Source organism: Terrapene carolina, unplaced genomic scaffold (assembly GCF_002925995.2).
Source record: "Terrapene carolina triunguis isolate 2854851 unplaced genomic scaffold, T_m_triunguis-2.0 Scaffold139, whole genome shotgun sequence".
NCBI classification, from domain to species: Eukaryota; Metazoa; Chordata; order Testudines; family Emydidae; genus Terrapene; species Terrapene triunguis.
The window spans coordinates 10,453,302-10,470,814 of NW_020664490.1; the positions used below are offsets into that span (position 1 = coordinate 10,453,302).

General features: G+C 38.4%; 1 protein-coding gene across 2 annotated transcripts in view; it reads right to left on the reverse strand.

The window, feature by feature from the left end:
- The window catches only part of LOC113406795 (serine/threonine-protein kinase DCLK1), a 346,452-nt gene that overhangs the window by 9,220 nt on the left and 319,719 nt on the right, over positions 1–17,513 (reverse strand). The window contains exons 13-16 of one of the 2 annotated variants that reach the window (XM_026653520.1): positions 17,312–17,408; positions 14,184–14,264; positions 5,919–6,032; positions 858–931 (exon numbers count right to left, since the gene is read on the reverse strand). In XM_026653520.1, the coding sequence (XP_026509305.1) occupies positions 858–931; positions 5,919–6,032; positions 14,184–14,264; positions 17,312–17,408 (366 nt within the window). The remainder of the gene's footprint in view (positions 1–857; positions 932–5,918; positions 6,033–14,183; positions 14,265–17,311; positions 17,409–17,513) is intronic. The other variant, XM_026653519.1, reaches the window with a different exon arrangement.

The following is a 17,513-nucleotide window of genomic DNA, read 5'->3' on the forward strand; positions in this document are numbered from 1 at the left end:
ACACTTGATGAAAATACCAGGGACACCTGACTGATTGAGGCGGTATGGGCCTGACATCAGCAATCAGCAGAATCCCTCTTTTCACCCATTCAGAAATCGCCACCCCAGCCAAGGTCCCATTTGATCGTACAGGTCAAGTCAACTAATAACAACCCTGACACAGTTACGCAATGTAGGAAAATATTAAAAACAGATTCATGCAATATTGTTAAAAAAATAAAAAACTACAAGGAGTTTTAAAAATAAAAAGAGAACAAAAATAAATGTGCATAGTTAGAAAACACAAGCTTACCAGCACATACAATGCATTATATTTCAGTAAACTTTGGAGAGCTTCTAAGTACTATGTTAGGTAAATGCATTGTTGAATCTAAGGTAAGGATTGTGTTTGATGGGTTCAAAATGACAGTATATAGTTCCAAATCTCATACAGAAGAGAAAAAAAATATGCTGAGACCTTGTTGCTGTTCCAGGTGTTTAAAAACAGAAGTGCACAGGAAGCAGATGCCTTAACCAGCAATATGGGAGGGGGGGAGAGAGGGGCGGAGAGAGGAGGTGAATTGCTGCAGCATATCCAGTAGATTTTCTATATACACTGTCCTTTTAACTATAAGGAAAATTGAAACTGAGCATGTGCGATGAAGAGAAAGCTGGCAATGTCAGTGTGAATAATGGGTGAAAAAAAGGGAATGAAGGGGTGTGGCATCTCAATCAAGATTAAAATGAAACTGATAAAGCAGCATATGGACTGGATAACAAATCAAAAAGCATGTTTATCCACTGAAGGAACTGGTTAATGGAGACTGCCAGCACGTTGCCATGGAAACACTGACTGTTGGAGCTGCACCATCTCATACCTTATCCAATACATTCCTGGTTGTTGGTAGTAGTCCAAAGACCCTGATCTCTTGATGGTAAACCCGTGGTCCAGCTGAGCAGAGAGAAATGGGGCAACTCAGTGGATCGATATTATGCTAAAGAATTAAGACTCCAGACCAAGCTGTTCCTTATTTAGTGCATATTGACTGTTTTCAGTTTCACAAGGCACTTATCTAACATCCTGAATCTATGCACTGGAGACAAAAAGTAAGAAAAAGAATAAAAGAAAAAAAGAAACTAGCCCTATCTTGCTATATTAGAAGCCATTTTATTTAAACTGAAATGGAGTTTGCGAAATAAGTAACTTAATGCATTATGCATTCGTTTAAAAGTCTAACAAATATTCTGTTATCTCCAAATATAGAAGTGCCCCTTTAAGTTGCACATAATGGTAATGAAAAAATATCTTTTGCAATTAAACAGAGGTTTAATAATTTTTAAAAAACACAGTGTTAGCCATCACAAGAAGCAGGCTACACAGACTATATGAGGCTTAAATTAGACTACTTCATAATTATGGCATGTGTAAAGATTAAAAGAATCCAGTTTGGATTTTGTTTGTTTGTTTTCTTTAAGTCTTAGCCTTGGAGACAAGGACTTCTCAAGCTCATGAACAGCATTGCATTGTTTATCATTTCACCTTACATCTCAGGCTTAAAAAGATAATGGTAGAAAACTGTGATGTAAAATCTTCGCTAAATTGCACCAATTAAAGTCAAAATGGAAAATGAACTTAGTATTGTGTAAAAAAAATCTGGTAAAGTGTGTGCTTAAAAATATAACTTTAAGTTGTATATATTGTTCTAAATTGAGTTTATCATTAGCAGGGGAATGTGCATAGAAAAGAAAGAATGTGTGCTATTTTCTCTAACCTTTTTACACTGCACTAACATGTATTTGGGATAGCCTTTAACAGAGGATTAGATACAATTTTAGGGGGTAAAACTTGAAAGAGAGACACTCTGCCCAGTTTAATCGGAAGAATTTGATAACTTTCACATTTTGCCCTACAAAAGGAAAGGCCATTGTGTGTTTCATTAAGACTATGGCATATTGGTGCAATACTCATGATAGTTATAAATTCTAAATTGAGAAAGGCCGATTAACATGTCTCTAAGTACCAGTTATTTAAACTGTAGTTAGCATCTAACTGTAAGTTTAACTTACATTTTCAATACAGACATAAAGAGAAATATTTAATAATTTATTCTGTTTTCTTAAATCAACGCATGTTTCATCTTATTTAGAATTATTTAAAGGACACTTCCTGTTCAAAAGATGAGGACCTTGTACCTATACTTCATTTTTCATTGAGTTTCAGTAGATTGATCTACTATTGCCATCTGCTGGCAGCCTATTATACTGCATCTCAAGTACACAAAAGACAAGGTTTTTTAAAAATTGAAATAAAAAGTATTGCACTAAAATATTACAACTAACAGAATGCTGTTACAAGTGTTTTAGGAAGGGATTTATTCTTTGAATTTTGAAATGTTACATCTATCTAAGCAGAAGTCAAACAATATTTTAGTTACCATGAAGACTATAGGCTAAGAAAAACAGGTTATAAATAATAATTATAGAACAACAACAGATATGAAGTGACATTTTAAGTCATAGGTTCTTCCTCAAACAGAGCAAAACTAATAGACTAAAGCTGTTTTCTCTTCCCCACATCTTAAGAAAAGCCCACTGTTAAAATGTCACTTTTAATTTTATTTTATAATCACTAGAATGCATTTTAAATACCTCACTCCCTCCTTCCCCCCACCCCATGATAAAGCAGCACCAATTTGGTTTCCACAGATGACAGAGGCTGTCTGCGACAGGCAGAATGCTGCAGACAGAGGAATTGGTTACCATCTCTAGACACATTGGCAGACCATCAGCTGTCAGAACAGCTTTTTTCTTTCTTTATGCTACACGGTTCCCGTGAGCCTCAAGCTGGGATTTACTCCCGTAGCCAAGTCAGGGACCTCACACAACCTTAACATAATGTTATCATTAGTCTTTTCTTCTGTCTTAATAATGCCAAAAAAACAAGCACAAAAGTGACAACATACAAGCAAAGCTTTAACATTCCAGACATGAACACAAATTGAACTATGCTCAGTTAATAGAATGTATTGCAATATATCTTTGAATATTAAAGCATTTTTTAAAATTGATTTATATTTCCTCTTGATTATTTCAGACAAAGAGTATCATTACAAACCCATAGGGTACTGACGCAGAGTATTGTTTTTTTTAAAAAAACCTCTTTCAAAACATCTGTTTTTATTTGAGAAATAATTACCAGCTCTCTTCTTTAGTGGCTGGAGACATTATAACTAAGCAGTCAAGTCATTAATTTAAAATATTCAAAGGAAAGAGTGTGATGACATCCTTGGAGAATTCAACAAAAATTCTAGTGCTAAACTTTAAACAGATTATTTAATAAATGCTTGCTATTAAACATGCATTTTACATTTTTTAGTGAAATGTTAGATTTATATACAAGAAAAATGCAGTCATGGAACTTCAAAATTAAATATTTTGGTCATATCTGCTTTAGGGCCCTAATCCTGCAAATACTTATGCACATGATTAACTTTATGACAGTAGTAAAGTTTAAGAATATGAGTGAGTGTTTGTAGGATTGGAACCTGGATGAACAGATACTATTCTTACTGGGGATTATATAACCAAAGCAAATGTATGCCTCAGCAAAAGGGGTCAATACAATATATTTGGATATTACTGAAGAAATCAACAGCCTACTAAAAGTGTTTTATATAAATAAATAAAATACACCTACAGATGACTCTGACCTAACAACAAACAAACTAGGGGTGCAATTCCCCCCAACCCAACTGACCTGCACAAATCCTTATTAATTTAAGCCCTACATTAAAGGTTTGATACATAGAGCCCTGTGTGGGACCCCCATACAGTGGTGAATTTTACCCTAAGGGCATATGTATAATAAAGAATATCACTATAAAGTTGAATTGAGAACTAAATACAGTATTTTAGCTATCCCTTTACATAATTTACAGTATACACATATATCGTCACCATAAAACAGATTTTTTTAAAAAGGGTTAAGATATACTTATTGTACATTTTTAGTGCTGAACAATATGTTCCAGCATTTGGGGAGCATATGCTTTGTAAATTATAAATTTAGAACAGCTTTGCTAATAAGCTTTATATCAATGTTACCTGGCATTGTATAAGTAAAAAAGGAGATTCCTGAAAGTAAAATTTTAATGACAATCCCATGCCAAACTTGTATTACATTTGTTTTTAAATGCAGGCACATTGGTTAAAGGTTTTGCTTTGGGTTTTATTTATTCTGTTTATTAAGACGTGCGTTATGCATAGTATATAAAAAGTTTTTTGATATTTAAATCAGCACTTGCCAGCCTGCCTTAAAATTTACACATGCACTACAGATGTTTGTAATCCCCCAATTTTAGGAAAGTTACTGAAAGAAGTTAGTTAATTAAGCCACTTTCTGGATTTTATAACAATATTTTTAAAATACTGCTAGTTTAGAGGCAGAACTCCAGAATTAACCACACCAAGGTGTGGTATCCACTCAGAAAGATGCTCTCATTAAATGTACTTATTTAAATTCTAACACATTATCAAATTCAGTGAGGTTTTTTTGCTTTTGTTTTATTTATTTCTATAGTGTTTGTCAATGGAAAGATTCACTTCACCAATGCCTTTTTCATTACTAAAATGTCAAATTGCTGTAAACAATCCATTTCCAGACCAACTTGGACAAATAAAAATATTTTAAAAATTAAAAGAGGAAGGGGGTAGGAGAAGCATCGTTTCTATCTTTTAAGCTTTGAAAGCCTTGCAAAGAGGAACTGAGCAGTACTTCTTATGGACAAGCGTGCTGGCAATCCATTTGAAAAGAACACAGTTTGAACTAAGCTGTTCAGAACATACCTGCATTTCATATGAGCAATGGGTACAGAGTATGTGATGTTTTACTTGTGGGAGAGTTACTGTGGTATTATTGCTTGAAAATGAAAATAAAAAAAGCTGACTGTATGTTAGCTGATGGCATAGAAAGTTGAAAATCTAAGAAAAGCATGAAGGACAATTTTGTTTCCGTGTTGAAAAAAAAAAAAGAGAGAGAGGCACAGCTTGAAATGTTAAATACTCAGTAACTTCTGAGAAAGTATCCATTTTGCTGCACAAACAGTTCACACCTGTGAGCCAGATTGTGCCTGTTGAGCTGAGTTTATTTCATGCTGATTTAACTCACCATTGGAGGGGCCGAGCTGAGGAACATGAAAGTGGAAACAGTACGAGACAGTGTACATGTGCAGTCACACCATCTGCAATTTATGGAAGCTGGGAACAAACACTGCGTAATCTGATATGGGAATGGTTATGTTCAATGTGTCACTGATTTTTTGGTGACTCTATCTGGAGAATTAACATTACCATGAGTAATAAAAAAAAAAAAAAAAAAGCTTTAAAGCACAGGCAGATGTATTAAAAATAAGGAAAGGATGTGAATGTGGATAAAACAGATAGTTACTGTTCAATGGTACTAGCATAAATAATCTAATAAAATTCTGAATATCGTGTGTGTGTGTGTGTGTGTGTGTGTGTGTGTGTGTGTGTGAGTGAGAGAGAGACAGACACACGATCATCTTGGAGGAAAAATACAAATTTGTGTGAGGCATACTATACTGCATGTGCCTATAACACTTAGCTGGACTTGGTTGAGATGGTCTCACAAGCTCCATTACTTTCAGACAATATCTAGATTGTAACTATAGTATGCAGCACAACTAAATCTCTACCCGGTTTAATCTCTGCTTGAAAGGATGCAGCTAGCAATTGTGTGTAGTGTGGTATGCAACACTCGTGCATAACTGCATCTGAAATGGTTACACTAATTTCAACTACACGGGCAACACTTTACAGTAGTAGCGGAGCCCTTGCTGTCTTTTGGTGTCATCTTCTGAATATAGACTGTTTTGTGGGAACTTTTAAAAATGTTATAGCTATGTATTTCAGATGCTTACTGTTATGACAGAAACTCCAGCTGCTGTGCTGTTGGGTTTAGGCCCTGTATTGAAATGCTTCTTTATCTTCCCAGCTACTGAAAGCTGATGCTCATTCTCTGGAAGGCCATCATCCTGCAAAAAAAAGAAACACAAGTTTATAGAGAAAATGCAAAATAAGGGAGAATGCTCTTTTTGCAGGATTGTGAGGTGATCCTGGAGGAACCTGCGGATGTAAAAAGTTTAATAAAAAAAAGTTTTTTCTTGAGATTCGTTTAATTCAATGTCATCTTCTCCATGAATCTACCTAAGGTATTTATAAGGAAACTTGTTATCATGGAACAGCCCCATTTCTCTTCTCAGCTTTAGCTAATAGCTCTCTTTCAAACTTTTATAAACGTTCGCATTTCTTAACTGCCAGTTTATGGTAATTTGTTAGGTCCATAAAATGTCACAATAAGTGAATCTCAGATTGATCCTTTGTTCTGTTAATACATTTCAATCAATTAAAAGTGAAGACAACAATACTAGTTAAAAGGTCATTAGCGTTAAAAAGAGAAGCCCAGTTTCTCTGATATGCAGCAAGGAAATTGTTCTTGTGAGAGAATAAGTGTGCTCCAAAGTCCTCCCAAAAGCCTTGTGGAGCTCCATTTTCAGAGATGTGAGATTTGGTTGAATAAAATTTTATGCTTTAAACAAGGGAAAATGTGCTCAAACAACATGCAGGCTGTCACGGAGTCTGGTCTATGCCCCAGCCTGCAATCAGTCTCTCTGGAGTGACCCCTTAGTGGGCAGGCCTCAAGGACACACATAGTTCCAACAGGGGCAGGCCTGTGGCCTCCAAGACTGGGCCTTCGGCACCAACAATCCCTGTCTGTCTCCATGGCTCTCTGCAGTGAATCCAGCCAAGCCAGAGTCCTGCGGGAGGCTGATATTGTGCCCCTCAGGACGCAATGCTCTCAGGGCGTACTTACAATGACACAGGAAGCCTTTTCAAAGCAAGTCACCTGGCACACGTAATCTTATAGTGCTTAGGTTAGCACAGAGAGGCAGAAATTACGCTATAGTACATGCCAAGCCAGTACCATGATGAGCCAGCCAAGCTGAAATAAACTCCATCTCTGGCTCCCGCCCCCATCCATCTTTTGTCTCCCCAGGTCTGGGCTCCTGAGTCCCTCTAAAAAGGGCTGCCCTTCTTCCCGTCACCTGACACCTTGTTCTCCAACTCAGTTCACAAGTCCTGCCTGCTGGGGTGTCCCGCTGTTGGGTGTTGATGTTTCAGAGGTATCTCTTGCTAGATGCTAAGTTGATTTGGGTTCCGTTTGAGACAGTTATTTAATGAGCCAGCCCCCAGACAGCCAGGTGACACCCATACCTCCTGCACTCTTTTAGCAGGGGTCAAACTTTTTTTTTTACAATGCAAAGTAGAGAGGGAAACTGAGGCACACATAGGATTAATAAAAATATTCCAGAAAATTCTCACTCCATCTAATCAGGGATGCATTTTTAAGGTTCACAGGGTTTGATCCAAGCATGACCAGTGGTATTCACTCAATACTAACCTGGGAGGAGACTCCTTATAAAGTCTAGAAGGAGATTCCCCTGGCTAGTTCCAATGACTCCTGACCCAGCTATGGGATAATCCCATCAAATGGATAGATGCCTGATTGATGGCTTCTGTTACAATCACTGATTGTGATATTATCACATTTAGCCTATGGCTAAATGAAGCCACAATCCACAGAAAGCTCCAGCCTTCCCTCAGGGAGGTCAAGACCTCAATGGGGGCCTACAGTTCTTCCCTTGCACTACACAATATCTTCCTATGCAGCTGTGGGGGACACAGGGGTAAAGAAACGTGGGCTCCAGCCAGGAAAAACAGATAATATTTGAGTCAGTTGTGGCCTTGTCTTCACTAAAAAAGTATGTTCTTAACTTGAGTTAAAATCCTAGTGATAGGGTGACCAGACAGCAAATGTGAAAAATCGGGACGGGGGTGGGGGGTAATAGGAGCCTATATAAGAAAAAGACCCAAAAATCGGGACTGTCCCTATAAAATCGGGACATCTGGTCACCCTACAGTGAAGACAAGGAAGCTTGTTTTCACAAAAGTTAGCAGTTCAAGTTAAAGACCAAATTAAGAACACGCCTTTTTTAAGGTAGTGAAGACCAGTCCTTTGTAACTGACCCAAAGGGTGGGGCCAGATAGACCATTTTAAGAGCAATGCCAAGAACAGTTACCTTGGCAAAGCCTGCCCACCATCAGATTATGTAATGTAGCAGAGAACAGTAACCTTGGATCATATCAAATGACTGGCCTGCAGAACTACTGCTTTGCATTAGAGCCCTGCGCAGGACTATTTTTTAATTCTGCTCACGCTATTATGGCAGTGGGTCCCGCTGCAGGGCTCTACACTAGTCCCATTCAGAGCTCTACTTTGTATCTCTAGTTATCAACAATTGAATCAGAGACTTAAACTAAGCATTTTAGCACCAAAAGTACAACACATGGAAGTAACAGATCAAGATGAGAACATAAAATGAGTGTGAACATTCATTTTTCTGTCTTTGTAACAATTCTGAGAGCACTTAGTACGTTACACAGTTGCTGCAGTAAATCATGGGCTTTGTAAGCATATGGGAAGAAGGTTAGTTTGAGTTTGTAGATTGTGGCACTGATTTTCAAAAAATTCCTCACTCACCTCTTAACAAAATGCACTATCAGGCAGAATATAGTCAAATGCAGAGCTTTAAAAAATATAGTAGTTGGTTATTGTCTAGTAGAAGGGAGGACTGGCTCAGTGGTAAATGACCCCTAAAATAACCTGTATGCCTCTGACCTGACCTTTCCCAGAAGAAAACCAGTCTATAAAACGAACTCTTTCCTCTTCTTCATAGGAAAAAACCCCCCAAAACGTACATCTCATTTTTCAAAGGTCTGAGGCACAAGAATCACCAAGTCCTGATGACTAGTGTAATACTTTCTATCGGGGAAACTTACAGCCATAGCTCCAGAGATGATATTCCAGATCCACATAACATAGGATACATTTTTTGAGCCACAATGTGCTCAAGCTGTGGCGAAGTTATAAAATATTAATTAATCTGTCATTGCAACACTTTCTAACTATTTTTGCTGCTATCTGATGTTTACTTTACAAATATACTGGTATTTAGGCTCCAAACTGGAATCACTTCATCCAACATTAAAAAAGATACACATCTAGGGTGAAACATGGCAGCTGTTTAATATCAAACAGCAATGCTACACTACATTTTATGGCAGGAAGTGAAGAAGAATATCATACCCACAAGAAACTGCAGGAGGAATTGGACGTAGGCTAAATGCTCCAAATAGGAATTTGGTCAAGACACTGTAAATGTTAACCTCCCAAAGACAGTCTTCACTAACGAGTGTTCCAGTCTATGCATTAACCATTAGATATACACACTGCTTCTCACAAGTGGTCTGGACCTTGGTAGTGCATCTCATCTATAGTACTAGGGACAAAACTGTCAAGAGTGACTGGTGATTTTGGATTATTCACCTCGAAACACCTTAAAGGAGCCTGACTTTCATAAAACGCTGAGCACCCATTCTCTCAAAAATAGGCTCCTTTATAGTGTCTCAAAAGTTGGACACTCAGAAACTGAAGCACCTAAAATCACTTGTCACTCTTGAAGACCTCGATTCAGGTTTTACAACATACTACTTCAGTGTGCAATTGTTTACTGTCATCCCTGTCTAATTTGAATGTTCCAGCAAACACGGTTAGTTGCTGCTCAGACAGAGAACCTGCTTTGTTTTGTTTTAAAATAAGGAAAAAGAGCCAGACAGAGGCTGCTGGTGACATTCCTGTATATAATAATTATCATGAACGCTGCTTATATATTTGCATTGAGCTACACAACAGGACATGTAAAGACCCAAAGAAAAAGAAATTGTGCTAAAAATCTTAAGCAAAGCTCAGGACTGCTGGACTCCTACTGCCCTGACTCACTCAGATCCATTTCACAAAATGATCACAAGAGGTTTCCTTTCCAGAGCTAATTGTGCCATAGGAAGAGGTCATTATATAAATAACAGAAGAAAATTAGACCAAATAAAAGCCCTGGAAAAGCCTGTTGACTCTGTTTCCTTTACGGTTTCCAATGAGATATGGGCAGCGCCCTATGGTGTGACCAAAAATATTGCAGCTGCCAAATAAGAAATGTCTTTTTAAAATAACCTCCTTATGAACGCTCAGTTTATTATTATTATTTACTGATGGTTACTTATTTATTTCACATACAGGCAGCCAGGGCCAATGTATCTAGGGAAATGTTTTAAAGCTACATGTTTCCTAATCCTTTTTAGGCTGGCGTGTACAAAAAATAATCCACTTTTGGGTAATCATTATAACAGGGAAGGGTTTACAAAATGTAATCCATCCTTTTCACCATTAAAACTTATTGAATTACAGTAAGTTAAACATTTTTATTACTCAGAAGTCAAGAATTGTACCATAACTTGCCATTGGTGCACTTTGGATTATATAATATTTCCAGTGTTTAAAATGCTAGCTCCCAAGCCTCTAGCCTCTTTTATAATTCCTTAGTTTTGCAATGAATATGAGCAGGCATAGGAAACAGTAAGAGTCCCAGTAGGGGAAGTATAAAACAGTGGTTTTGTTTCTAGCTCTAAGAGTTCTGTATATGAGAGACAAATCCAAATAAACTAAATTGAGGGGGCAGAGAACTGCTGTTAAATTGCATTCAGAATCCAGGATCTCCATCTGTCTCAATGGCAACTAGCCAAAGTCTTTTCAGGTTTTGTTTATTAAATTGAAAACAGCTGGGATATTATTGACATAGGAACAGTTTTACTGGTCTGATTCTGACCATTACAAGTTTTGTTGTTTCTAAGAGAGTCCATCTATTTTCGTTGTTAAAATTTAAACTGAAATGAAGGTTGGCTCCTATTGAAACTGTCATACTAAATTCCAGCGATGTCATCAACTTACAAAGTAATCATTTAGTAAACAGTCATAAAAAGCTGCACTTGGAAGTGCAATAGTTATTTACACCCGACAAATACTTTTTACATAGAATAACTAGGCAGAATGTCAAAATGAAATTTCAAAGAGAAAAAAATATTTCATGAAAATTATCATGAAAAATTATTTCTATTTTCCAGCCAGCAGTATTACCCACAATTTTAGTGCTATTTCACTAGTCTCAAAACTATAAATAAGTCCAAAATATTATATAGCATTTGGTACTAAGGAGAGGTATTTAAACAGATTTATTAGAAAAGTGAAGTGTTATTCCACATATTTACTTTCCTTCTAGAAAGAAGCAGAATATTTTATGAAGATCAGCTAAAATAAACATTTTCACTTGTAGATCTCCAGTGCCGTTATAAATACAAGTAAGCATTATTATCCCAATTTTAAAGATGAAGAAACTGAGGTAGAGAGAAAGTGTGGTTCAAGGTGATGACAGAGCTAGGAATGGAAAATGCGTTCCCTGACTCCCAGTACAATGTTCTCTCTATTGGTTCACACTGCCTCTGTAGAAAAACAAGTTTTCCCTTCTGAATTCTCTCTCTCTCTCAGGCTAGGTCTACACTACCCGCCTGAATCGGCGGGTAGAAATCGACCTCTCGGGGATCGATTTATCGCGTCCCGTTGGGACGCGACAATCGATCCCCGAATCGATGCTCTTACTCCACCAGCGAAGGTGGGAGTAAGCGCCGTCGACAGGAAGCCGCAGAGGTCGATTTTGCCACCGTCCCTACAGCGGGGTAAGTCGGCTGCGATACGTCGAATTCAGCTACGCTATTCGCGTAGCTGAATTTGTGTATCTTAAATCGACCCCCCCCCTGTAGTGAAGACGTAGCCTCACACATATACTTCAGGCCCCAGTTCAGGAAAGCATCCCCATTCTGGACAGCACCTAACCATTATTTCTGGACAGCACCTAACCATTTCACTTTAGGCATAAGTCTCATTTAGTTCAGTGGACCTTAAATTCAGCACATACTTATGTGTTAGCCAAACTAGGGGTGGACTCAGGCATGTGCTGAGGAACTTTCCTGAAGTGAACTCCAGAAAACTTATCTAGCAAATACTTACATTAGTCCAAGAAAAAGGTATTTCTAGCCTGATTAGCTCTGAATGACGGCTAATATATAGCTGAAGAAGATTTACTGACCTCTGAATGTGGAATGCTATAAAGGAATGATTAGGGAGACAAAAATCCCCATAGAACTGGGATAGAATACTTCGTCTAGTACAAACAGGAGTGCTATATGTTTTCACGGTCATATACTTACAGAATATTAACAATAGCATGACTTTCAGCACTAAAGCACTGATCCCCAAACTGTTTCACAGTCCTGGAGGGTGGGGGGAGGATACAAATAGGGGTAAGGGGGCCGAGACTGGGGCCACAGCTGGGAGCAGGGCCGGGACCAAGGTCAGGGCTGTGGCCAGGGGCCAAAGCTGGGGGCAGAGCCAGAACCGGGACTGGGTGCAGAGCCGCGCCCGGGCTGTGGATGGAGGCCAGGGGCTGGGGTCAGAGCAGAGCTGGAAGCGGAGTGGGGCTGGATGGCACTCCCTCCCCACCCCATGAGGGGGCTGATCCAGGCCTCACTGCGCCCCTCCGAACGTTCCTCCGTGCCCCCTAGGTGGGCACGACCCACAGTTTGAGGAGCTTTGCACTAATGGAAGTAATACCTCTGCCACTTCATGCAGCTTGCTGAAACTGTTTACTAAAATGCATCAGAGTGCAATTTAACTAAAAGGAGGGAAAAAAAGCTTTCAGGTTCCAGATCCTCCAATGGTGTAAAATCAACGGAGCTCCATTAAATTCAGTGGAGCTATGCCAATTTACACCATTGAAGAAGCTGGCCATGAGGCAGCAATTCTGCTTAGTAAGTCCCACTTTCTATCTCTACCTTATCCCTCGTCCCACAGTTCCCTCTCACTCCAGAGATAAATACTTATTTCAGTTCCGAACAAAAATTATTTAAAATTGGGATATAAACATTGTGTGATAAGAATATATCCTTCAAGAAGGAAACAAAATACCACCAGCAACAACAAAGTCTTCTGCCTTAAAGTGACCACAAAAATGCTAAATTGTCATTATATATTGCACTCGATGTCTATAAGCTTTACGTGACAAAGGGGCTGTGCAGTTCAGAAGTATTTACAATTAAAAACTGCTTCTATCTGAACAGCAGAATGGAGGATAGAACTACTTGAGGATGTACTTTGTAGCTACTTTACACACCATTTTCAATTAAGGAATATAGTAAACTATTTGGACACCTTTTAATTTTTTTATGTTATTTAATTAGTCTGTATATTTGAATTACAAATATTCCTTTTTGGAACTACACTCCCTTTAAGTGTCTGAGAGAGACCTTTTTGGATACTAGGGGAAAGTGCTGCACCACACAAATGTGCTAGGGAGGAATTCCACGCTGGTACTTGCAATATGCAAATTCATATATTTTTTCTTGTACTCATTTTGCTTTCATATATTTTCATTTTTAAACTGGAATCTGGATTCCTCCCTCCCCCCCCGTTTTCTTACATTTTTATCCAAATATTTTGAAACATATTAAATAGCCGTAAATAATTAATATTAAACAGCGTCCCTGTCCCAACATTAAAGCATAGACAGGCCCAGGCCTTCTTAATCTATATCAGATTGATCCATATGCCACCTCTTTATTAATCAATTTTATGGCAGGTTCAGAACAAATGAGCATTGATCTAAAGATAAAAATGAAAATTTCACACTAATCTAGATTAAACTGATATGACTGCACATACACATGTTTATAGATCAAATTTGGAAGTTAATATTTGATTGTAAAGATTTTGAACTTAATGCTGAATCATCCAGCTTTAAAACACGGACTATATTTCAAGACCCCTTAATTGTGATTGCAAGACTTGTGAGCCCATCTGATTTACGTGCACAAAATGTGTCACTGCACCTGCAAATTGACCTTTGGGAAATGGACAAAGTTTGCAGGTGCAATTAAGGAGGTGTGTTGAAAATGTGGCCCACGATATTGGGGGAAGGGAGTGCAGAGCACTGTGCACAAAAATATTTAATTGTATACTAGCAAAGCACTTTCACTTCCAGTGAAACCACACAGTAAGTTGGTCATTACCTGTGTCTGTTTTAGAAAATGTTGGCTCCAAAGAGGCATTTAAAGTATTTGATGGCAAACAGTTAAAAAATTACAAGACTAAAACAAGAATCTGCAGTCCTGAAATTACTTACATTAACCCACGGATGTTCGAGAACTTGCAAGGCTGAGAATCGCTGATCTACATCTACCTGAAGCATCATGGTGATAAGTTCCTGTGAAATGGAAGATAAGATCCCATTTAGAGCACATTTTATGAAGAAAAACAAAAGATTTAATTCAGTAAAGTGATCTTCAATTGATTGTAATAAAGCACAGTGTTCAATGAGTGGGAGAATTGTACAGGATGGAAATATACTAAGGTTATTTAAAAAAAACTATCAATTGCTGAACTGTAAGTTGAACTTCTAAATCAATAGCTAAATAATGCATTGAAAAGCTAGAAGACCATAAGTGCTGAGTTAATTTTGTAGTCAGCAGTTTGTAGAGGAAAGAACTTCTCACATAATGTACAAAACAGATGGGAGCATGAAATCAGGTTAGTTGCCCATTTAGAAAATAGCCAATTTTCTCTAAAGATGATGCAGACTACTCTAGAATTTGGCTCTCTCTAGCTCCCAATATCAATAGGAAAAGTGGATATTTTCAAAAAAATATTTCTAACTCTTAAAACCTTTGTTTTAATGTTTCAAATTCTTCTTTACTATTTTCCCCTCAGTTTCCTACCAGCATTTAATGCATTACTTCTCCCATCAGTGAGTGCATTCAATCTATAGAAAAGATAACAGTAATGGGATGCTAATATAAAGGGAAATCAGAAATGATAGACATCAATTATTTTCAATAATAAATGGGAGCAGAATAGAAACTAATGATGTTATGCATCAAAATGGAAAATTTTAGAACAAACTAACTAGACAGAGTGGTTAGGTAATGGAACGAGCTTGCCAAAGGAGCTGTGGAATTGTCATTAGAGATATTGAAGACTAGAGCTGATTCTTAACAGATGAGTGATGTCTTACGCATGATGAAATCAAGCTTGCCACAATACAAAGGGAGAGATTAGAAGACTCCTACTAACACTTAATACTTTCTTTCAGCTCCAAGTACTGTATCCTGTATGTTAATTTCACTAGTTTGGAAACTAAAATCCCACCCTCTACCGCTCCCATATTATTTCCAAAAACATAGTACAAAACAGTGGTATAGAAGAATCAAGAGTCAGCGTTTAATATGTCATTTTCAATCCTCACACCCCAGATGAAAACACTGACATTATTTTGTGATAAATTAGTGCTCATACTGAGAGCATATATTCATCCTATGATTATGTGTTGGTGTTCCCAAGCTTAAGGTAAGAAAAGGAAAGTATTAGGGTGAAATCTATTGGTTATACACATGCCAACCCAAATGAACTGCAAATATGAAACTCCAATCAACTCCAATCTTACTGTAACTCAGAATGCCTAGGAACTCTGTAATTTCACCTCTTACTCTAGTGCACCAATGAGACTGCTCCAGAGAATTTGAACTCTTGGGCCAAATTCAACCCTGTTGTGCAAGTGTGTTTAATTGTGTTAGGGACTAATCCTGAAAGGTACTGTGCACCCACAGCTCTCTCACCTTCTCTCAGAATCAAGCTCTTCCTTATTACAGTAAAAGCTGTTTTATCTGGCATGTTGGGGGAATGGCGGGTGCCGGTAAGTGAAAAATGCTGGTTAACTAAGAGGGAGGGAGTTTGGGTGCAGTAGGGTGCGGGGCTGGAGATTGGGGCATGGCAAGGGTGCGGGGCGCGGGCTCTGGGAGGGAATTTCGGTGCGGGAGGGGCTCAAGGCAGGGGGTTGGGGAGCAGGAGGGGGCTTGGGGTGCCAGATTGGGGGGGGGGGGGGCTCCCCACAAGCGGCAACCTGTCTTGGCTGTCCGTAGGCAGAAGCACGGTAGGTGGCTCTGCGTGCTGCCTCTGCCCCACCCTGAGCGCTGGATCCGCAGCTCCCAGCCAGGACAGATCGCCACTTGCGGGAGCTGCCTGAGGTGAGTGCCCCGCAGATCTGGCACCCCGCACCTCCTCCCACACCCCAACCCACTTCTCCGAGCTGCCTTCCACACTCAAACTCCCTCCCAGAGCCCGTGCACTGCACCCCCTCCCGCACCCCAACCCCCTGCCAGCCCCGCACTGACTGGACTATAAACCGGACTTTCAATGAAGATCAAAAATGCCGGTTTATAGAGCTTTCCGGTTGGTGAAGTGCTGGATAAAACAGCTTTTACTGTACTTGAAAGTTGCTTTAAAAAAAGAGGACTAAAAAAATGAACGGCTTGTAATGGATTGATAGAACAAGTCAAAGTCTCATACACTGGCAACATTCAGGAGTTACAAGCAATGTTGAGCCTGGTTCTTTGACAGAAAGAGATATCAGGACAATCCTTTCATGTCATTAATCATGGGACATGTTTTCCTCAGATTATTATTATTTAGTATTTATAATACAATTACACCTGGAGGTGCCAATTGGAATCCAGCTGCCATTGTGCTAGTCGCTGTACAAACCCATAGAAAGCACAGTCACTGCCCCAAGGATGTGCCTATTTATGATCCAAGTTACTGGAAGTTTTAACTGTTCAATAGGTGTTGACAGGATGCTTAAAACTAGAGCTGGGCAAAATTTTTCAGACAAATAGTTTAGTCTCTGAAAAATGCAGTGTCAGGTTCACCACAACTATCTGAATTCAGATTGATTTTGGCAAATAGCTTCACCCCTCCCACCTAAAAGGGAAAAACGTTGAACAAGTTTTTAAATGTTTTATTTCAACATATTGTTTCAAAATGACATTTCATTTCAAAATTTAGCTAGATTTAATTACTAAAGAGTAAAAAACACCTGATAACAAAATGAAATGTTTCTTTTGACCCAAAAACATTTCTGTTTTGGGTCGACCCGAAACAAAATTATTTTTTCTGATTTTTTTTGATTTAGCCACTCAACTGAAAAATCATTTATTCATTTGGCTTCATTTTTTCATTCACTGCATAAGAGACAAATACTAACAAAGTGCTGCCCAGGTCAGCTTACAGTCTAAGACACAGACAATAATCAGATAATAATGTTGTAGATTACACATATGTACTTCAGGGGAGTCTAGACCTAAAGCTTCTCAAATATGGGGACACAAAAGAACAGTAGTTTTACACTCTCTTTGCACACACAACATATATACAGGGCACCTTTGATAAAACAGAAGAGAACCAACTTTGTAAATCTACCTTTGCAGAATCAGAAACATTATCCCAGTATGGAGATGGGAAATCCACCTGGCCCATCAAAATCTGATCAAAAAGCACTTCCTGGTCATCTCCACATCTGTAAAGCAAACAAACACACAACAAAACATAAGATTTATTTACAGATGTCATTTTTATAAACTTTTAAAAAGCAAGTAAAATGCTTTTAACTGTAGTTCACTAA